General features: G+C 34.4%; 3 protein-coding genes and 1 pseudogene across 6 annotated transcripts in view; 2 read left to right on the top strand and 2 right to left on the bottom strand.

Moving 5' to 3' along the window:
* Positions 1-5: 5 nt before the first annotated feature.
* LOC140991289 (uncharacterized) lies at positions 6-2090 on the bottom strand (annotated as a pseudogene).
* A 238-nt stretch (positions 2091-2328) lies between these two features.
* Positions 2329-7552, top strand: LOC140991457 (neutral leucine aminopeptidase, chloroplastic-like). Its single transcript, XM_073461416.1, has 10 exons — positions 2329-2622; positions 3214-3625; positions 3712-3906; positions 4109-4334; positions 4477-4603; positions 4796-4891; positions 5660-5737; positions 6139-6199; positions 6459-6646; positions 7269-7552. The coding sequence occupies exons 1-10, from the start codon at positions 2383-2385 to the stop codon at positions 7395-7397; spliced, it is 1752 nt and encodes a 583-aa protein (XP_073317517.1). The 5' UTR covers positions 2329-2382; the 3' UTR covers positions 7398-7552.
* A 1158-nt stretch (positions 7553-8710) lies between these two features.
* Positions 8711-13489, top strand: LOC140990913 (uncharacterized). Its single transcript, XM_073460777.1, has 7 exons — positions 8711-9016; positions 9254-9295; positions 10856-10938; positions 11037-11139; positions 11254-11467; positions 12904-12998; positions 13080-13489. Exons 1-7 carry the CDS (start codon positions 8875-8877, stop codon positions 13325-13327), a joined length of 927 nt encoding a protein of 308 aa, XP_073316878.1. The 5' UTR covers positions 8711-8874; the 3' UTR covers positions 13328-13489.
* Positions 13490-13855: 366 nt separating this feature from the next.
* Positions 13856-22547, bottom strand: part of LOC140990910 (probable cyclic nucleotide-gated ion channel 5) — a 49259-nt gene continuing 40567 nt past the window's right edge. The window contains exons 1-8 of one of the 4 annotated variants that reach the window (XM_073460764.1): positions 21293-21417; positions 19420-19486; positions 18217-18802; positions 17809-18021; positions 16369-16676; positions 15361-15472; positions 14880-15116; positions 13856-14686 (exon numbers count right to left, since the gene is read on the bottom strand). In XM_073460764.1, the coding sequence (XP_073316865.1) occupies positions 13994-14686; positions 14880-15116; positions 15361-15472; positions 16369-16676; positions 17809-18021; positions 18217-18802; positions 19420-19457 (2187 nt within the window). In that variant the 5' untranslated portion in view covers positions 19458-19486; positions 21293-21417 and the 3' untranslated portion in view covers positions 13856-13993. Of the gene's footprint in view, positions 14687-14879; positions 15117-15360; positions 15473-16368; positions 16677-17808; positions 18022-18216; positions 18803-19174; positions 19270-19419; positions 19487-20331; positions 20396-21292; positions 21418-22547 lie in introns of those variants that run through there. The other 3 variants (XM_073460763.1, XM_073460766.1, XM_073460765.1) reach the window with 3 other exon arrangements.

Here is a 22547-nt window from a genome sequence, read left to right as displayed (position 1 = left end):
ATTAAAGGCACCACTTGACTTTGGTTTTTCTGAACTTCAGCAGCTAGCCTTTGCAACAAGTTCTTGCCTATTTCCACATTTCCAAATTTCACGATTTGATCTCTGAGCTGTAAGCCATCTTCAGCTGCTTGGAGATGCCTCTGTGATTTCATCAATCATTGCAAAGGGTCTACTTACAGCTATGTCCATATCCATGGCACTTAAAGCAACCTCGGGCAATAGGATTGGTAACATGAGACAAAGTGCCCACATTTGCATTCAGGGTAGTTGTTTTGGACCTGCAACAGAACCTTATGAAGAAGATGATGATGATGATGATTTGAGTCGATATCGCCAAGAATATGTCACATTAAATAGGTTTTTCCTATTATAAACAGGCAGACGTGATATACTAAACATTCAGTTCATATAATGATGTTATTTGTCACATCTATAAAATAAATTTCTAATAAACAGTAATATATTTACTTAATAAGATACTAACCTGAATCCCTGATAGCAAGTTTGGCAGAATGCAAAAGTTGAATGTTTTGGTTTATTTTGTCAGTAATATCATTGTGATCCTTTCGAAGCTATGCAGAAACACAAACAAAATAAGCAAATACTCAGTTTGCATAACCAATTGTGATAATTACAACATCACTGCACCACTAAATGCTGATTCTGCCAATTACTTTATTTCCCTATCATCCACACCATTGATTCACCTTACTTTTTCATGCAATGCCAATCAACACTAGCAGGATGTAGGTCTAACGAGGCTACTATGAAATATTTACTCATTGGTGGGGCAAGTTCTTCTGTTCTGTTTCATGGTTTCTCTTGACTATATGATTTATCTGGAGGAGAGATCAAGTTACAAGCAATAGTGAATGATCTTATCCATACACAAACGTATAACTTTCCATGAATTTCAATTGTGTTCATATTCATCACTGTAGGAATTGGGTTCAAGCTTTCTCCAGCTCCTTTTCATCAATGGACTCCTGGACATATACGGAGTGGGTTCCTTCGAGAAATTCCTAAATTTCAGTTCATTATCTAACAAACAAATTGAGAAAAAAAAAGGCAAACAAGAGGTAATGAAAAAATGAGTCGAAAAAAAATTGAAAATATAATTTTAAAATATGAAAAAAATAATAAAAATCAACCAAATAATCAAAACGCAAAAACTTGTGTGAGACGGTCTCACGGGTCGTATTTTGTGAGACGAGTATCTTATTTGGGTCATCCATGAAAAAATATTACTTTTTATGCTAAGAATATTACTTTTTATTGTGAATATCGGTAGGATTGACCCATCTCACAGATAAAGATTTGTGAGACCGTCTCACAAGAAACCTACTCTAGTCAAAAAGTTACTTTCAAATCTTAAAATTCACCAAGGTGAATTTATGGTGAAAAACGTACATGATAAAAAGTAGAATTAATATATTGCACATTTCATCTATTTTTTTCTTCATTAAGTTAGGGCTAATTTTGAAAGTTCAAGTAACTATACTAAATGTAATTATTATAATACTCTCTTGCTTTATTTAATGAAAATAATAATAAATAATATATATAAATGAATTATAATTCTTTTAGTAGAAAGACGGATTCGGTCCCAAATGTGGTATTGACTTGGCAAATGAAATATAATTTAGCTGTAATTAGGAGCAATATATAAATAAAATTAAAAATTAATATGTGAATTTTAAAAAGGAGAAATAGCATGATTGGTCCCGTCGACCATTTTTAATGCAAAATAACACCGTTGAAATTCTAGCCCAGTTCGTCAGGTTTGTTGCTTCTGTATTTCAATTGATAATTGGAAAGAGGCTCATTTCACATCTAACAGATGATGTCAATTATTTTTTAAAATGTAGAATATATAAAAACAATGTTTTTAGATTATAATTAAGATATTTTTTTTGACTATAAAGATATAATGTGATTATCTGCATTACTAATAAAACTTAAACGTAGAACGAGATTTGCTTATTTCGGATAAAGAAAATACAAAAAAACATCTAAATCTATTTTGGAAAAATTTAAAAAACTACACGTAATCTAATACTAACAAATCTCAATACCTCGACTTCATTCATTGAGTCAAGATCTTATCGACTATATTTATAAAAAGAAATTATTTTAGAGAAAGTCTCTTGTGAGACGGTCTCATGAATCTTTATCTGTGAGATATGTCAATTTTACCGATATTTACAATAAAAATTAATATTTTTGGTATAAAAAATAATAATTTTTTTGTCATGATTCTATTGCTAACTCATGAAATTGGAACATTAGATATAAATAAGAGATGCCAGTGGATTAGCTTGAAATGGTACCGACCTCTATCCATACATCCCTATAAATAGCACGAGACTGGCACACTCTACAATGGCCGCCATTAAAATACTCTCTACTTCCCTCAATCTCCTCGCTTCTTCTACCTCTTCTTCGTCCTCTTGTCACTATCATTCTTGCCCCTCCGTTTTTGCAAAATTCAGATTTAGCCCTGTCTGGGATATTTCCGTTTCTATCCCACCATTCTCGTCCAAAAGAGCGAAGCGAATGGCTCACTCAATTGCGCGTGCCACTCTCGGCCTTACTCAGCCGAACAATATCGAACCACCTAAGGTTTTCCTTCCATGGAAACGGTGTTTGTTGCGTTTTCTGAAGATTAATTTTCGATTGATTTATATTTTGTCTTTGTTTGGTAGTCTTGGATTTTATTTTGGAGCATCTGTAGAGTTTGCAGTCTATTAGGTTACTCACGCAATGAATCTTGTGGGTTTTATTTAATTTTGTTTTGCAGATTTATGTTGGTCTATTTGAATGTCTGTTTTTAGCAAATTTTCGGACTTTTTGAATCTTAACTGGATATGATAAAGTTCATTGTTTATAATATTTTATTTGGATTGCTTAGAATATGTAGTTCGGTCTTCTTCTATGGTTGCTTGCTAGTTTTTTTGTTGTTGTTTTGGCTGAAATTCTAATATAATTTTTTCTCGATCTTTTATGTTATTAATTCCCAATTAGATTGGTTGTCGGAAAAAAAAATTTCATATACATGTTTCCTGTGTTTGTCCTTCACATCTTACTCAGAAATGGGTATCGTGTTTATGTTATGATACATGTATGCAGATGCGTTGAAAAACTTGTCTTTTGTTTGGGGGATTTTAATCTTTTCGGCTTTACTTAGTTGGTTATTTATTTGAATGGTGTAAGATCTCATTTTCCGCAAAAGAGATTGATTTGGCGGAATGGAAAGGAGACATACTTGCTGTTGGTGTCACAGAGAAGGATATGGCCAAAGATGAGAATTTGAAGTTCAAGAATTTAGTCTTGCAAAAACTAGATTCACACTTGGGTGGATTGCTAGCGGAAGTCTCATGCGAGGAGGATTTTACTGGAAAGAGTGGACAGTCAACAATTCTCAGGCTTCCCGGTCTTGGTTCAAAACGGGTTGGTTTAATCGGGCTTGGATCAACTTCAGCTACTTTGGCCTATCATGGTCTTGGTGAGGCTGTTGCTGCGGCAGCCAAGTCGACTCAGTCAAGTAATGTGGCAATCACACTTGCTTCTTCTGAAGGCTTATCTTTGGAATCAAAGCCAACCACTGCTTCAGCAATCGCTGCTGGTACCTTTTTTTCTTTGGTTCCTAGATATTACTCGACACATTATTTCGGAAAAAGGCAGAAACTTATGATGTTCGAATATATACAGGAGCTGTATTGGGAACTTTTGATGATAATCGGTTTAAGTCCGAATCAAAGGCGCCAGTCCTTAAATCTGTGGATATTCTTGGACTTGGTACTGGACATGAGATTGAGAAAAGACTTAAGTATGCCGAAGATGTCTGTTCAGGGATCATTCTGGGAAAAGAACTTGTGAATGCCCCCGCAAATGTAGTCACACCTGGTCAGTATATTTTTGCTACTGTTTTCTCCGTTTAATGTAATCAGAGGGCTAATAACATTACTTCCAGCATCCACCGATATTTGCCCTCTGGAGATATTGTTTCCTTTGGACTTTTTTCTGTGGTATTTATTTATTGTATAATGTCTTGGCCTTTGTGGCATGGTATTCTTTTTTGTTACATTCTAACATGGGGTTTTTTCAGGAGTACTTGCTGAAGAAGCCAAAAAGATTGCATCACAGTATAGTGATGTTTTTTCTGCAAAAATTTTGGACGTAGAGCAGTGCAAAGAATTGAAAATGGGTTCCTACTTAGGCGTTGCTGCTGCATCTGCTAATCCTCCACATTTCATCCATTTATGTTACCGACCTCTGAATGGAGAAGTCAAAACCAAGCTGGCCTTAGTTGGAAAAGGCTTGACTTTTGACAGGTGAATATATGATTTTTGAGCGAGTATGTTTTTCCTTTTATATGGTTCTCACATGAGATTTTTTAATACCAGAATAAGTTAGACTTCTTTTTCATTTGTGTGACCTCTTACATATAATCTTGAATATTTGTCGTATATTCAGTGGAGGCTACAATATCAAGACGGGGCCAGGCTGTATGATTGAACTCATGAAATTTGATATGGGTGGTTCTGCAGCAGTTCTGGGTGCAGCCAAAGCTCTTGGTCAAATCAAGCCTGCTGGAGTAGAGGTAATTCATTTCGTTTCTCGCCACTTCAAGGATATGGTGTTTTTTTGACTTGATTCATGTGCATCTTTGTGTTTTCCATCTATTCCCATTAGGCTCTCTTGTGGCATATTGTTCACACTGGCTATAAGTCAGTGTATTTGAATAGGTTTTAGAAAATGGCTTAAAACCTAATATTTGGTTATTTGTCTGCAGGTTCACTTCATTGTTGCAGCTTGTGAGAACATGATAAGTGGGACTGGCATGAGGCCAGGAGACATCGTCACAGCTTCAAATGGGAAGACGATTGAGGTGAATTTTCAGTTTTGCCTGCTATGGATTGACCTTTTCTTTTCTGTTAAGTTATTTGTTGGATTTTAGAAATATTTTCTATGTACATTTATGCCCTTGTTTGCCGAAACATTAATGTGCATATAGGTTGGCTGGCTTTGAGATGTCTTTTCCATGGCATGCTCTGAACAGTTTTTTTGTGCTCGTGTAAACTAATTCTGAGTCTTCAGTCCATTTGGAATAGTATGTATGTCAATTAATTGTGAATGTAAATAACTAAATATGAATAACTAACAAGTTTTTTTTAAAAGAAGAATAACTAATGAAAGTGCTTATTTTTATAAGTTTGTAAATGAAATTAATTTTGGGTTATGAGTTTTGTTGGTTACTTGGCATTCTTATCCTGGTTTCACACCATGTAATTGCTTAGCTATAAAAACACTTTTAAGGCTAGTTTACATGAGTACTACTGTTACCTTGATTGTTCCATGTAGTTTTTTCATTGCATGGACTGACATTAATAATTAATATCTGAATCAACCTGTCTTTAACATGAATTATTGTTCTGATATCCTCCCTTAAATCAAGAGGCATTCAGTATGTGTAATCACTTTTCATTGGTTTTTAACATCTCTCTAGTTTTAAATGGAAATACTGAATTCCTAGTTTCTTTTTATTTTGATAAAAGGGTCTTTCTTGTTCTCCTATTATGTCCATACAATTGTATAGATGATACTCTCTGATTTCCTTGTCATTTCCCAATTATATTCTCGTCAATCCATGTTGCAGGTAAACAATACTGATGCTGAAGGAAGACTCACCCTAGCTGATGCTTTAGTATATGCTTGTAATCAAGGGGTAGAAAAGGTATACTAAGCTATGTTTTATTTGCATTTACATCCTTGCGACACTTTTTGGGAAGATCTTTATCGTTTTCCTTTGCCATTATGTGGAATGATGGTTTCTTCTTCCAGTATTTGATGCTTCTAAACAGTGAAAACATACTTGCTTAGTTGAACTTTTGGAAGTTACTCTAAGTATGGTGAGGGGAAGAAATTGAAAAGTGGGATGTTACTAAGAAACTGAATGTGCCCTTTTTACTGAATTGGTTTTTATGTGACCTGAAATTTTTCACAGTCCAAGTTTCCATTTGCCGTCAGACAAAATCATAGGTTGTGCGGAGTTGTAAAAATCTATTGATTTCTGCACTAGACTTTGATGCCAAAGCTTATTTTGAAGTGTTGTATCAAACATTTATTGGTTTGCAGATTGTAGATCTTGCTACATTGACCGGGGCCTGCGTCGTTGCTCTTGGACCCTCTATTGCTGGTATATAAATTTGTTAACAATCTCTTTTATTCAATATGCCTTAATTATTTTGGACTGGAGTAATATCGAGGAAAAACAAGATCGTTATTTGAGCATTATATAAAATAACATTTTATTTATGAAGATAGCTGAGTGTAAAATTTGTTGAACATATTGTGAGGGATATGAACGCTAAATGTTTATCAACTAATAAGTACGTGGGTATATCGTCATACAAAAGTTACCAATGCCATTTTTTTTCTTGAATACTGAAAAACAGGCATTTTTACACCAAGTGATGACCTTGCAAAAGAAGTCCTGGCAGCCTCAGAAATCAGCGGGGAAAAGCTTTGGAGAATGCCGATGGAGGAAAGTTACTGGGAGTCCATGAAATCCGGGGTGGCTGATATGGTGAACACGGGAGGTCGTCAAGGTGGTGCCATCACGGCGGCCCTTTTCTTGAAACAGGTCAGCACTCAGCTGTTAGGGTTGTTTTCTCGTGCTTCCCCTCTAGAGAAGTAGTGATTCCTTATCTTTGATAAAAAAAGAGAATTGCTTCATGATGCATGTGATTAGGATATATTTAAAACAATTTAATTCACTCACGTCGTGCATTATGTACGTGTCTATAAAATATGTGATAGGATTGATTTTATCACTATATACTGTAAATTTGCGGTTTGGTAGCAGCAGCAGGGCTGTAAAAAGACAGTTATCTCTCTCGGAAATATGTCTAGGCGGGGATAAATATACGACCAGGTTCCTGATATTGTACTCGTGGTTGATCAACGACATGTTGCGAGAGTGTATCACTTTGGAAATTCCAACAAGTTTTTTAATTGATACAACTTGTAAGCCTGATCTTGCAAAGATTCACTTAAGAGGAGTCGAAACTAAATGCTAATTGATTTTTAATTAAATACATTTTTACACTATGTATCTAAATATTAGAATCATACGAGAGTGGAGAAAAATATATTGAAAAGGAGGAGGCTATGGCTTCTAATGGCTCCTCTTCCTCACCCAAGGGCATATCGATTATTTCTCAGTTTGTAAGTCATGAAATCCGACCGTGTGTTGTTTTCTACAGTTTGTTGATGAGAAGGTGCAATGGATGCATATCGACATGGCTGGCCCCGTTTGGAGCGATAAGAAGAAAAATGCAACGGGATTCGGAATTTCGACATTGGTTGAATGGGTGCTAAAGAACTCTCTGTAGTTTGAGTTTCTATGTTACTGTCGGGAGATGATTGAAATTGATGCATATTTGAATTATTCTTGATTGAAAATGCATGTTTAAAATCTAGGCCATTGCCTCACTTGGGTTTGTTTTGTGAGATTGGGAATTTAAGGCTATTTACAAATTATCTAATATATAGTACCAAAAAAAAAATTTTCCCAAATTCTTTTATAATGCTGTAGCTTGTTTCGTGTCGCCCAATGATCCATGAAAAATACACACATTAGGATGATTTCATATCAACTCTTAAGTCTTAGTTTTCTGAGTCTTGCGTCTTGCCTCCCAATTCTTCTGGTATCAAGTCAACTCTAAGGTATGGAAAAAACTACAAATCATGTTAACAGCTTAGTTTAGTTTATTACAAGTTTACTTTTAAACATATATTGATTGGTGTAATAGAAATTTGATGATGATTATGATGCGATTGGTTTCTTGATAATTTTGTGTTGGTTTAACGAATATGATAGCATTAACTAGCATGTTTGATACATAAAGTCCGAGAATTAGCAAGTATCGGGTTGGGTTTCTCATATGGTACAAATCCATGTGGATAATAAATGGACTGTGGTTCATAACTTAAAAAGTTTTTTTTTTTTTTTGAAGTTTTTTTTCCCTAAAAATGCTGTGTTTGATTGCAAAAGTTGTTTTAAAAGCTAAAAGTTATTATTTTTTGGTTTTTACTTATAATTTTTTTAAAATTTTAAGCAAAATCACTTTTTAATACTTATCTGAACGTCAAAATTATTTCTTTTTTTTTAAAAAAAAATAAAAACATTTAAAAAACTGGACTTATTTAAATATTTTTTTCAAATACAACTTTTATATCCAAACTCATTAGTCAGTGACACAAAGAATACACAAAAGATAAAAAAGCAAAAAATTATGTGAGATGGTTTTACGGATCGTATTTTGTGAGACGTATATCTTATTTAGGTCATCTATGAAAAAGTATTACTTTTTATGCTAAGATTATTATTTTTTATTGTGAATATCGGTAGGGTTAACCCGTCTCACAAATAAAAATTCGTAAGACCGTCTCAGAAAAGACCTACTCAAAATAAAAAGAAAGAAAGAAAATTTAGATTCCAAAGCAATATGAACACAGTTGTGAGAATATGATCTCTAAATTCTGGATAATTTTTATAACTAAAAATATGAAGTGTGTAAAAAACTTGAAATAAATTAGTCGAGGAAAGGTAAAATTTTATCCAAAGAAAGTTAAAAAATAAAAAATGAAAAATGCTGACAACAACAGAGAAACGTGTGTCTCTTCCCATGTGCCACTCAAAGAGGGAGGGATCCCACATATGACATATTCTGTCCTCGATTCAACTCCTAAAACGCGTTGCCTTTCTTTGTTTACTTGCCTTTCTCACTCCTCTTTGATTCCTCGATTCAATGTAGACAAACAAACCACTATTATCTCATTTTCTTGAATGAATCATTAGTAAGAACGATGAGTGTTTCTCTGACTGTAATGACCTTTAATCTTCTCGAGGACCAGCCAGAGGACAGTCCAAACTCATGGCAGAAGAGGAAAGAGTTGTGTGTAACAGTGATAGCCAGTTATTCTCCAATGATTCTTTGCACGCAGCAAGGTCATTATAAGTGTGTATATATCTCTCTAAATTTAAGTAAAAATTTAACTTTTGATTTGGATCCTGATTGGCCTAAAAGTTTCTTTTCTTGACTTGGCTGATCCGGGCTTTATTGAATTTACATTACACGGATGGTTTACTTGCTTTTTCTAAGTTAAAGATTTTTACTTGTTTGGTGATCTTGGTGTGATTTAATGAGTTTTTCACTTTCTTGTTTAACCTTTTGCGTATGATTAGGTGTGAAGTCACAGTTAGACTACCTACAGCAATGCTTGCCAGGTAAAGCTTAAAATGGTTTGGTATTTCTTTTCTGGTTAATCTAATGATTTGGTTGGTTATGAGCTTCATAACTATTTAGAATTTTCTTATTTTTTGGTTAAAGGAGGTAAGGGTTATGCCATTGTGTCCTTGTCATTGGAATTGGCCTAATTATTTATTTCACAAACTGATCAAATTGGCTGAGGTTGGCAAGCTATCAGCTTGACCTCTTTTTTACTTTTTGGGTTGACATCGCTACACGTTGGCAATTTTTCCTTTGTGTGAAACAAAGCTAGAACGTCTGAGATGACAACATGACTTTCTTAGAGGCCATGAGCCTTGTCAAGGAACAGATACAGTTGGGGGTCGAGCAGAAGTGGTGGCCACCCTCAAGCGTTAATCGTATTAAGTAGCTATATGAGTGATTATTAATGTATTGTAGAGGTGTCTTGCTATCGGGGAGATAAGGTTTTTTTATTCAAATTTTACATTGTTTATCTGTGTTCGCCATATCACACTTGCATTAATTTCATCTGAACTGTTTGCAATGAAACATATGTGCAGTGGTTCTTATGTAATTTAATTTTACTCAACCTACACTTTCTTTTCCATTATATCCGGGGGCCAGGTATGCGTGACCTATTCTGGTTGGTTGACTTTTTAGAATGACATCCTTATTTTTTTAGCTTATCTTCTATTGGCCTTCTCTGGCCATTGACAAATAAATCATAGCATTCTACTGCCGGTCAGATGTGCAACACTGAGACATTTCATTCTTTCTCATTAGATCAATGAAATCTTTAATAATACATTGATGGAAATAACTGAATTGTCAGGGTCATCTACATGTTTCTGTTGAATCTCAAATTCTTGTGAAAAATAAGATTCTATCAAAAGACAAACGATGTATCAAACGTCAATAATAAAGGATTGGATAAATTCTATTTTGAACTAAGAGACTATATTATTGGTATTATAGGATATTTCTCAGATTTAGTGGGATTTGATTTTATTCCTTTGATCTATATAAAGTATACTAATCTATGACTTTGAATATAAGAAATAAGAGAATTATTTCTCCTTATATTGGCTGTCATATTCTTCTGTAACACCCATGAGCTCATAGGCTGCCTATGCCTTTGTTATCGATTAAAATTCGAACTGTTAATCAACGGCCTTTGTATGGAAGTACAAAAAACATATAGGGCATCTTGGATTCTACATACGGAGAGAGATAGACAGATCGGTAGATTCACAGCTGAGATTTTTCTGTGAATAGTAGTGGTATCCACCACCTATGGTCATTTTCTATTTGTAGGAGTAAAATAAATGTGTAGGAGAGAGGGCTGAGAAACACTGGATTTCTTATATCATATTTGTGAAATGAAAAAAAATACTAATTGAAGTGATGTTTCTTCAATCAACAAAGGGCGGGGTCAATTATTCAGTCCGTTGAGCATGTTTCCCAGCTCTTCTCAAGGAAACAATTGGGCTGTTATTAATTAATATTCATGGTTTATAATCTCTCATTATTGACTTATAGCTTTATTTGATATGGGAGTTATTCTTTTGATCGACAAGGTTATGAACAATTTGGAGTTTCAAGGAAAGGATTTGAAGATACCTCAGATCAGCATTGCACTATCTTTTATGACAAGGATAAGGTGAATTTCATCTTTAGAAAATCATTTTGGTTTCGTTCTTCATCATCAAAACAGTTGAGAAATCAAGTCTTCAGATAATATTTTAGTGCTTGATGTAGGTTGAGTTGTTAGAAGGTGGAACCTTCTGGTTGTCAGAGTCACCTTCAGTGCCTGGAAGCATCTCGTGGGGTTCCACAGATCCGTGCATTTCAACATGGGCTATATCCTTTTACGCTTCCATAATAATGTTTTTTCTTTAAATTTAGAAAATTGTTTTTTATTCATGTAGCTTAGTGGCATCACATCTATATTATTTTCCTTAATAAATTGTGTACACATTTCAGCTCAAAGGAGTCGAGCCACCCGGTTTTTCATTTCAGATAGTGAATACATACATGGATGAGTTTACTCCTCGTGCTCGAAGACGTGGTGCTTTACTCACGTGGCAACATATAGCGTCCTTACCTCCTAGCTTGCCTGTTGTATACTGTGGGGGGTTTAACGCACAAAAGGAATCAACAACGGGGCGTTTTCTTCTTGGAAGATCAAGGTATTACTTTCAGTCACGGTTTCGATTTCATTGTTTGATGAAGGTTTTCAATATGCTTAAGTTGGTGACATTGCCACTTATCCATGAGCTGTTAGAAAAAATTTACCCTAAAAATCCGACTTCATTGGATTCAATATGTGAAAAAATCAGCGACGGTACGATACTCGATGTTTACACTTGGAGTCTCATAGTTCTAATATAGTTATCAGATTACCTAATTCCTCTTGGTACAGATGTTAACTTTCTTGAAAATTGATAATGAGGTTATGGTATTTGTCCTTGCTATTTCACTTTTCCCTTGCGGTGTCATCCCCTTGTCATTTTATGTCACTGATGGTCTATTCTTTTGTCTTCTTCATTTGAACACACCCCATTGCATATACTGCCTCTGCGGCTTCGTGACTTTCTTATCGCCACCAGCTGTAGCAAATTTTCCATCCGTACTCCTTCCAGTTTCCTTTGTCAAAAAATATCGAGAAACACTGTGAAGGAATGCATGATGCACAAAACCAAGAGTTGCAAATATTTAATGGATTCCTATATGAGTTGAAAAGAGTTTAGTGAACCTTGAAAGCAATATTAAGTCTTAATATAAGGATGTTATTAGACTGCATCCAAAAGAAGTTCAGCATTCAAGGAATGTACTAGCATGTTAAGAACGATAGATTTTGGCTTGAAACACCTTGTAGTTTAGCTGCAGAATTTCTACCATGATCCTCCAGAACACGGGGTCAAACTTCTATTTCTATTAAATTCTGATATCTCGAAATAATTTTATTGAGATTGTTTGAGAAACAAGTTGAAATTTATGATAGCAGGAGTTTGCCACAAGAATCTAAGTAGCACATTTTTTCCCTTCTCCCTGTAGTTGTCATGAACCATTATTGTAATCTAGTCTTTCTAGCATCTGTAAGGAGCGAACAAGGACAAATAAAATGATATTAATAGAGTTCTCCTTACGTAATGGCAATGATGTCTTTTCTCCTTTCTCATCCAGCTCCATGAAAAAAAGGATATGCGAAAGTTGATAGTTCACGCACTTAGTGGACCAGAAAAACCGGCATTGTTATCCCCCTTGCATGACACGTTTGTTCTTCATTTTAATTCTAATGGTGCGTATTCTCATCACCATGACATATACACACTTTGCAAGGTACCATGCTTATGGAGAATATCTCATGAAACCAAAACAAATTCTCATTTAGAGAGCAAAAGTGATTCTTTTGGGGCTTGGATTGTTGTGAGATTGGATACATAATGTTCAAAATATTAAACTCTCTTGTGTGGTTGCGCTAAACAAATGTAACAGAAGCTTCTTCTCCTCCTCCTTCAAAATGTGTTTACAACTAAATAGGTTAAACCGTAGGCGATACTTAAACAACTATTCAAGTTGGAGCTCTGTATTTTCTCTTGTTTTATGTTTGCTCCTTTTACAGGGAACATGGTGTTGTAGGTGATATGAGGGATGCTTGGCCCAACGCACGTACGAGGAAAAATGTATCTTTAATTCGCACTTACCATGGATTTAAAGGTACAGCCGCTATATTTTGCAATAAAAATGGCATAAACACACTACTTGCATCAATATTTTTATTTTATTAATTGTTATCAGGTGACAAGCAAGGAGTTCTTGAGTTCCTAAAGTTAATTTTTCGAGCACTTTGTCTTTGTTGGGATCGACAAACTCAAGATCTTCACATTGACTGGATTCTTTTCAGAGGCAGATCATTGATCCCTCTCTCGTGTGAGGTGGTTAGTGACAATGTTGATGGTTATTATCCTTCGTTGCACTATCCTATGTTTGCAGAATTCATGCTTCCGCGCACAGTTAGATTCATTGAAGCGCTTGCTCAAGAATGAAGTAAAGACACCATACAGTTTGGCTTGATTTCTGCAAGTTTCCTTGGTTTTGTCCAATAATTGGTTATTAACAGCATTTGCTCTATTAAGAAAACTTTTTTTGTTCAACATTATAATCATCGAGTTCGATGGCTTCATATGTTATCATTATGATATCATATTTTATGTTTTTGCAGTTGTAGAAAAATTTAAGACAAGAATCTTGGTTGTTCTTCAGAGACAATTTAATAACTAATTAACCCTAAAAAATATACACTTAAATTGATCCAAACTCCCACTGGACATGTAATATTTTCAACGAGCACCTTCTTGTTCCACCACAGTTCGCAATATATTTCAGTGTAATTCTTATACCACTGATTCAACTCTAACACCATTTGTCACGCCTGCATTAAATCATTCAATTGTTATCAAAACTCAACTATTTCAAAATATACAATTGTACACTTGAAATCACCGGTCATTCATAAGAAGTTGGTTCACAACGATATTGACAAATTGCATCAAATACAAGTGACAGAGAGGCTGATCTTCACAAAATGTCTTTTTTCCCAGTTACGTCACAATATACTATTTTCCTCACAATTGCAAGTTCTTCCTGATGCATATTTTTCACCATTAACAAGCATCGAAAGTCACTCTCATTAAAAAAGTCGAAATACAAGATCAATCAGCATCTGCTGTAAAATCAGGCTCTGGGGGCTTCTGCAGTTTGACCAACTCTCGAGCACTCTTGAGATTTCGATTTCTATGAACTCCACGAAGAGCATTTGCAGCAAATCGAGAAGCCAGGAATGTTGCACCGATGCTGTATGAACCTCCACTAGCATTGCCGCTAGCTGCAGCTAACTCTTCAGCTTCTTCTTCCTTCTTTCTAAGTTCCAAGATTTTCCTCTTTGAATAGCGACGCCAAGCTGCTTGAATGAAGCAAGCAGCCCAAGTACGCCACTGCTGTGAGTAGAAACGGAATGTGTGTTGGACTTGTCTACTGTGGAGACGTCTGAACTGACCAGCGACAAATTTTAGCTCATCAGCTGAAAGGGCAAAAGCTTCAACTTCAGTTAAAGCCTTCACAGTTCGAGTGGAAGATGGTAGATTAGCACCAGATTTGGGATCAAGAGCCCAGGTCAAGAGCTCCTCCCCACAAAAATCTCCTTCTTTCAGTAAACTTCTGTTGAAGAATCCACTTCTTCCACCATCAGTAGTCACACTCTCAAGACGACCACGAATTAGGAATATCATCTCATCAACGGGATCTCCTTCCCGAACAATGTAAGTATTATCCGTGAATAGAGAAGGCTTGAGCCTCTCACAAATGGCGTCAAGCAACCTCTCATCCATATTCTCGAAGAGAGGGACCTTAATATATTGGAGATTATGGATATTAGCAAACATTCAGATCTAATTCATCAGTAGTCAGGATCCAGAAATGGGTGGTCATTTAGACCAGTTTAAGGAGCATAAAAATAATGAACATCACATCATGTGACGTGCATGTAGAAGACAATGCTTCTGTGAGTTAAAAGAATTAAAATAAAAGTAATCAAGTTACCCTTTTGACGAGGGCCAGACAGAGATGCCGTTTTATATCTCTTCGAAGATCCTTGGGTAGAGTTTGCACCAAACTTTCTTCATCAACACCACGTGTTTCCAACCACTTGTATTGATCATAACGTCTAACTCGCTCCCTGAGATCTTGGGGGAGCAAGCGATGATGCATCCATTGCTCCGAGTCACGCCGTTTTACTCTCATCTCTTCAAGTCGAATAGTAAGTGACTGAAGATATGTCTGTAACAGTGATACAACCAAATTAGATTCCTCAATTTTCAGGTACCAAACATTATGAATTCCTCCGGATCATAGAGATGGTAATATAGCCATAAGTCACAATTGTCTCATACAAGATACACCGGAAATTATTCTATTTTAAAATTTTGGACATGGTTTCGAAAGCCAAAAACAAAAAGGAACTAATTCAAATTCGAGACAACAGAAATCAAGTGTGAGAAGAAAGGCGAGCTTATTAAATTACCTGCATGTTTCCAATTAACAATGCAAATAGAATAAGTCCCAAAATGGCAAGGGCGATGCTGAATATAGACTCTCCAGGGTAGGTACTGGTTTGAAGCCCCTGGCCAAGTGTGCTGTCGAAAGAAAGATGAAAAAGACTGTAAATGTTGGAAGAGGCAACTTGAATTACAGTGGTCGGTTAAAAATAATTTCCTGTTAAAAATATTAAAATATGAGAACCCAGCAAAATGGGTTATGTAGTACAGAAGCACAATATTTTAGTTTTACTAAGTTAAAGCTTTAGGACAGAGAAGCCAGAATTAGGAAATGGATGCATATATTAACAAAGCCACAAGCTATTATGAAGGCCAACTAAGACTCTATACTTTGTTCTTTGTAGCCATAGCAAAGTGGTACAAAAACATAATTATATGCAGAAATCATAGGAAAACATACAAGGAATCAATGAATCTATCAAATACAGAAAAATAAAATAAGACGTGCAATCTTCTGTTTACTGATTACAGGGTATATTTGTTCGTGAACCTACGTTTCTCTAACGCAAAAAGCAAGGAGTCAGTATCTCTGAGCCAATCTTGGAGTAAAAATCCTAGTGGTTACACCAAATTCTTTTTTGTATTTGTGTCTTTTAAGCCATGAAAGCAGTAATATTTATTAATTAAACTCGCTTTAAAATAATCTTTTCCATAGATCATTAAGCAATTGCCCATCTCTACAGCGCAGAAATCTTCCAAATTTTCATATATAGGATTTTAGCCAGTTCCAGCACTTTAAAGGTGAGCGTGTCTTGTTTCATCTCCAAAATCCAAACAATGAAAAAAGGAAATGAAGAAAAATAAAGACTATAAATAAATCAGAGACGAGAAATGTCATCTGCACTTGATGAACATATCTTAACTACCGTGAATTCGGCAGGTCAAAGATGCACTGTGACAAAACTTCAAACTTACAGAAATCCTCAGGTTGGATTTAAATACGTGAGTAAGCTTATGCACAGAAGTTTGTTAACCTCAAATTTTGCAGCCCCCACCACAGACAGTAACAGTATTTTGACAGGAAGTTTTTAGATGAAACAATGTCAGATGACAACGCCTGCCTAAAAATTCCAAAATCAAATGGTGGATTATTTTCATCATCCACGGGGCAAGCCGAGCTTAAGATAGTACTGCTGATGTTGCTCCAGACATCATAGCCATTCATCTTCTGATTCCCGCAATATAAGAAATCTTTGTGGCATTCGTTGGTGTGTTTACAAGCTTTCTGCCAGCAGGTATCATTACTTTCCACAGACAACAAATACCAGAATGCCCCAACTATCTGCAAAAACCCCATGCAGAAGATGGTAGTAACAATATTTACAGAAAACTAATCCAATAAAAGAAGCACCAATATTATTTTCCAGAACTCCCAGTCAGAGGACCTGATTTTGTTTATCATAAAGTGGAAATGCAGATGAAAATCACTATCTGCGCCAAACTTCTTGAATGGTGATATTTTGATGATATTGGCACTTCAAACGAGAAACTGAACTCAAAATCCATACCACAAAAATGTTGAAGAAATATATGGTTTACATTTAGTTTATTTCAGACACTTGTTACTAATTTGATGAACTTCATTTATATGCTACAAATTGACTACTCATAATTGAATTCGACAATATAATTTCAACACAATCCACAGACCAAGGAGCAAAAAGACCAGAAGGAAATTGCTGATATTTCACCACATCTATGTTTAGTCTGCGACAATTAGCATTACATAGGTGGAAACAGGTTTAAATTGGTCAGAATATGGAAATGTTAGTGACCTCTTAGATCGGTAAAGCACATAAAACCATCTCCAAGGATCTAAATGATTTTTGATTTCACACAAAATGTATTCAAAGCAAGAAAAATAGTTTGTATAAATTTGACTCTGAGTTAAACAGAAGTGAAAAACATGGAAATAAAATGGAAGAGAGATCAGGTATTACATAAGACAACAATTCATGTGAACCTACAATGGGGTGTATGTCCAACTCAAGTTAAAGAATGGAGAATATATAAATGATTAATTCAAGTTGTCCATAATGAGCCACTTAAGGCCAAAATATTGAAGAAGATAAAGAATTTCATTACCATTAGCTATGGTGCAAAAGAAAATGGTGTAATTTTTTTTCCCATTAATATGTTCAAATAACATAACACCAGACTCCCAATTACGAAAGTTAATGCAAAAATGTATATCTCTAAATCTTACAATTTTTCACTTCTCATTTAAACTNTTATCAAAGACGTGACACCGAGTATAATCGATATATAAATTCAGAGCTCCCCATTTCCAGATTTCTTTTTGCATATGCTAGATAAGAGAAGTTATAAAATTAGATAGCTGCATAAAGAAATCAAGGACATTTTGTTGCAGGAAATTTCTAGCAAACTGACATATGGTTCATGTGATGGCTTACATGACTGGCGAGCATGTACAGCAGCAAATAAGAAACTGCACCAGCCCATGCAGATTCAGCGAAGACACCAGAAGTTCTTTTCAATTCCGAAGTCAACGGAAAAATTCTGAGAAATCTAGGAATATACTGAAGCAAAATGAAAAAAAGTAGTGCCTGTTTCGTCGCCAGTACATCAGAGCCTTTTGACCTCTGCAGAAATCTCCATACGATAATCTGCGCAAGTTCAACAAGATATTGAAATGTTAATGCGACAAGAAATCTTCAAATACTTTCACAGATACCAAACATACCATCACTAACAAGAATTCCACCATAATTAAATCAAAATAATCAAATCTTTTATATTAAAAAAAATCAAATATTTCTGCATGGCTATGAAGCACAAAGCTGAGGGAGTTTTCTGCAGACCTGTGGTAGGGGCAGCACAGCAAGGAAATCGATGATAAAATGGCACTTCAAGTATCGTTTAGCGATTTTTGCAGGATCTATGACAAGTTCACCTCTCCCAAACACTCGAGATGATGGAGCAATATAAGCTGTTCGAAATTGGAGAACCATGTGAATAAGATAGAAAGCATCAACAACTGTTCGCAGTGTCGTAGCCATGATCGCTAACTTTCGATCTATATCTAAGCAGTTTGACGATTGACTAAAAATGGGAAGATAGAAAAAAAGTGGATCCACAGATACACCCAGAATACATGACATTACAAAAAGCTTGTTCCAAAGTGTCAGAAATTTGTCTTGAGGGTCAAATATCTTCTTCTCTGACACTCTGAGATCTTCGGGAAATACTGCCCGAGATACGCCAAATCCAAGGGACCGGCCTATGGATTTTAGTCCTTGGGATCCTTTCCTCATTCCTCTCTTAAAGGACTTTGCTGGAGAGTGAATTGGATGCCTAACACAGCCAAAAGCATCAATATTGAAGCCACATTTGTTCGATACAGCTGAAGATGACGGGGATGAAAGTCTGGAGTTCAGGTCGTCCAACCTGACATAAAAGAGCCCTTCGTAATCACAACACAAATAAAAGAAACAGAAATATCATCTCAAACCATGTAAGCAAGCAGACTAATGTGTAGCTATCTGAGCATCATCATTTTCTGAGAAATTGACAACATCTCAAGTTAATGCCACAGTGTTACTTTGAGATTCAACCTTACTTCGGAAAATATTATTTAAGAGGACACATTTTAGATTAATTATAAACTGATCTTTTCCCCAAGTCAGTTAAGTGAACCTCTTTCAGAATTTGTGGTGTTGTGACACCGATGAAAATCTCACACCAAGAAAAACAATATTCAAGAGGAAATATTTTAGATTAATTAAAAACTGATTTTTTCTTCCAAGTTAACTAATTTACCTCTTTCAAAAATTGCGCCGTTACTATCACTCTGATGAAAATCTTCCCTGCTCTTACACAATGTTTAAAAAAACGAAACTTCTTCGCTTCTTTCTCTTCAAGGAAATAACGCAACTAAAAACGTCATATTTGTGACATAAAGAACATAAAATTTCTTGAAAGAAAATTAGGATTTAAATATAGTTTTGTAAGGACAAATAAGATCTTCCTTTTCATAACATGTGCGGGCAAAAAGAATAGGATACCTTTGAAACTTGTCACGCTGCCCACTGAGATCAAACATCACGTGTAATTCACATAAAACAAAATCAGCTGCAGAGAAAAATTAAGATTACAAATGAAAGGGGAGAAAAGGTTTCAAGTTTCTAAACACTTTAGACCAGAAATTTTTTATATGCCACATTTTATAACACTTTAGACCAACCCACATACTACTTTTTTCTGGAAATATCAAATCAAACAAATGAAATCCAAAAATAGGTACTCTATTTGTTCAACATAGAATATCTCTAAAAAACCAGGAAGCACTAGCCAAACACGGCCCAAAACACCCCAACCATTCATTTAGATTATATCACAATTCCGCATACATGACAAATAACAATAGTGTTCAATATATCCAAACTAATCCAGTAGAAAAGGATTATATCATACAGCATAAAGGAAAAACATAACTAATTCTGTCGATAAGAACTACAAAGATAGTTGAAGTTGTACATGTTTAGGGGCATTTCTCACAAAATGATAATCAAAAGAAAAGGTTAACAGATTTATTGAAAGAGGCCTAAAAAGAAGAAAACCTTTTCTTTAAATAAGATAAAAAAAAATTCTAAAGTAACTTCTCGTGCAAGATTGGCCAAAGAACGTACTGAAAATGTTCTAAAAGACGTCACCTAGGCACTTGGCGGCCACTCACCGCCCCGATTTTTAGAAGCGGCCTAGACGGCTGCCTAATGTAATATATATAATTTTTTATTTTTAAATTTTTAATTTTTTTAAAAAGATTGTTCGACATATTTTTTTATCAATTTATATTGTATAAAGAGGACAAATAAGTCATTGATTTTGAGTTTGAATCCGATATAGATGAATTCTTGAAGAAATACAGATATAAACAAACAAAATAGATATTTATGTAAAAAAAACCGCATAAGCACCTAGGCGGTAGGCGATGGATGGCCGCCCGCCTACCGCTGTTTTGGACATTGTATACAGATCAAATGTTCTGCAGAACCTGTAAAACATGCTACTCACCTAAAAACCCAATTATGACTTCTCAATTTATAATGAAGAGATAAATAAGCCAAGGTCTTAAAAATCAGTACAATTTGGCCAACATTGGTATAAATCACCTAGATACCACTAAAAGATCCAATCAGACTTCCATAAAGCGGAAACATCATAAAAAAAATCCCCTCTCCAAGGGCAGATCACTAAAATAAACCAAAATCAAAACGTATCCATTGAAGTTCTAAAAAGACAGCAAAGAACAAAATGGAGCAGAAAATCATAAATTCATAGTTTAATCATGGTAAAACAGGTCGACAAATGAGTTTCATATCAACACAGATACCCATTTTTTATACCATAGAACTACATTTTTATATTTTTCCGAACACATTTTTATATATTTTCCAAATGTCAATTACATCAATGTACCCGACGGATTCCTTAAACCTGACATCTAAAACTAACTCAAAAATGTAAACAAATAAAGGATTCCGCCATATCCAAATCTTAGCTACATACACAATCCATCGATGTGTGATTATTACCATAGAAACCATAAATTTGATAAACTCCTGAAAAAAACTTTTTAACATTATTTAAGTCAGTATTTCGACTCTAGAACACCTAAAATGACAATTTACAGATACCATTAGATCAAACAGAATAATAACCAAGATAAAAAAAAATTTCTAAACAAGACTTCAAACACTAATTCTGATTATACAATAGATATGACAAAACAATAAAAATCATTCAAATTGTTGAGATGGTACAACAAGAACTCAATTGTATTAAATGTTTCGCATATAACAGAAACAGGAAAGCACAAAAATCGCAATTCAGACTCTGAAAAATAAAAGAAGGAACAGATCAAAGCAAGAAACTTACGACATAAATCTCGACATGAAGGAATTAATCACAGCAAAAAAGAGAGAGAGAGGTATGTTTCGAAGTTGCAGAAACGAAGTCAAGCATTTATCCAGACGACGACCATTCATGAGGAAGGAGCTTGGAAATGACCAATCTGCCCTCTGTCTGTCTATCTGTGACATCGTGAGCTACTGTGGACCTTCTGACATGGATATAATTATAAATATATTATTTGAAATAAAGTGGTTTTTTTTAAAAAGGGGAAAAAATGTTTTACAAAATATATATTCGAAATTTCAAAATTATTATTCTAAATATCTCTTTATTTTTTAAATATACTAGTATTTTTTCAGCGTGTAAAATAACAGATATAATACAAATCTATATATTTTAATTACCTATTTTATTTTTTTACATTCTAAATTAAATTGAAAAAATAATTATTACTGAAAAAACATATATATTAGAAAGAAATAAAATTAAATTATAAATGATGAGTTATTTAAAATATTTTGTAATTTTTGCGAGAGAGAGTTTAAAGATAATAGGGTATTTTATTTAAAACAAAAAAAGTTTCACGTCAACACCAAAATTAGTATTTGTATATTTGCTATATATAATAATAATAATAATATAAAATCAATGTGATTTATGGTCAAAATTGATATATTTTTCATTACAACACAAAAACTTTAATAAAACGATCTCACAAGTCAATTTTGCTATACGGATGTCTTCCAACCCGACTCGATCCGATTAATGAAAAATATTTTTTTCGTTAAAATTATTACTTTTCACTTTAAGTATGGATTAGATTAACTCGTCTTACAACAAACTTAGTCTTATTTTAATTTGTTAACCCTTCATTTATAAATAAAATATTGCAAACGTTCACTTGTGTGAAAACTTTGACAATATGCGTTAATTGTCACCTTACAAAATAATTCCAAAAACGAAGGAAAGAATTTTATGATTAAACGATGTCATTTTCTTAAAAAGTTGTATCATTTGGTGCATATGCCACCAAACCAAAAAATCACGATGAAAGTTATATTAATTCATTTAATAATCTTTACATATTACATTTACTTCATAACAAACTATGTTTCAATGAAAACAAATATATATTTGTATATAAAAAAATTTAATAATTTATTTGAAACCATGACAATGAGAAGTTATTTAAAGATATTTCATATAAAAAAACATATGAATACTAGTTTAAGATGAGTTTTTATTTAAAATAGTAAGTTCCCATAAAAATGATAATCCA

The sequence above is a fragment of the Primulina huaijiensis genome, chromosome 13 (genome assembly GCF_012295235.1).
Source record: "Primulina huaijiensis isolate GDHJ02 chromosome 13, ASM1229523v2, whole genome shotgun sequence".
Taxonomy (NCBI): domain Eukaryota; kingdom Viridiplantae; phylum Streptophyta; class Magnoliopsida; order Lamiales; family Gesneriaceae; genus Primulina; species Primulina huaijiensis.
This window is presented reverse-complemented; position numbering and strand designations above follow the sequence as displayed.

Bases quoted from the DNA above. Each gene is read 5' to 3' on its own strand.
- LOC140991457 (XM_073461416.1), top strand. From the start codon at position 2,383: ATGGCCGCCATTAAAATACTCTCTACTTCCCTCAATCTCCTCGCTTCT. The intron at 4,335-4,476 runs GTGAATATATGA...TCGTATATTCAG, and splicing joins AAAGGCTTGACTTTTGACAG to TGGAGGCTACAATATCAAGA. The intron at 5,738-6,138 runs GTATACTAAGCT...ATTGGTTTGCAG, and splicing joins GTAATCAAGGGGTAGAAAAG to ATTGTAGATCTTGCTACATT.
- LOC140990913 (XM_073460777.1), top strand. From the start codon at position 8,875: ATGAGTGTTTCTCTGACTGTAATGACCTTTAATCTTCTCGAGGACCAG. The intron at 9,017-9,253 runs GTCATTATAAGT...GCGTATGATTAG, and splicing joins GATTCTTTGCACGCAGCAAG to GTGTGAAGTCACAGTTAGAC. The intron at 12,999-13,079 runs GTACAGCCGCTA...AATTGTTATCAG, and splicing joins CACTTACCATGGATTTAAAG to GTGACAAGCAAGGAGTTCTT.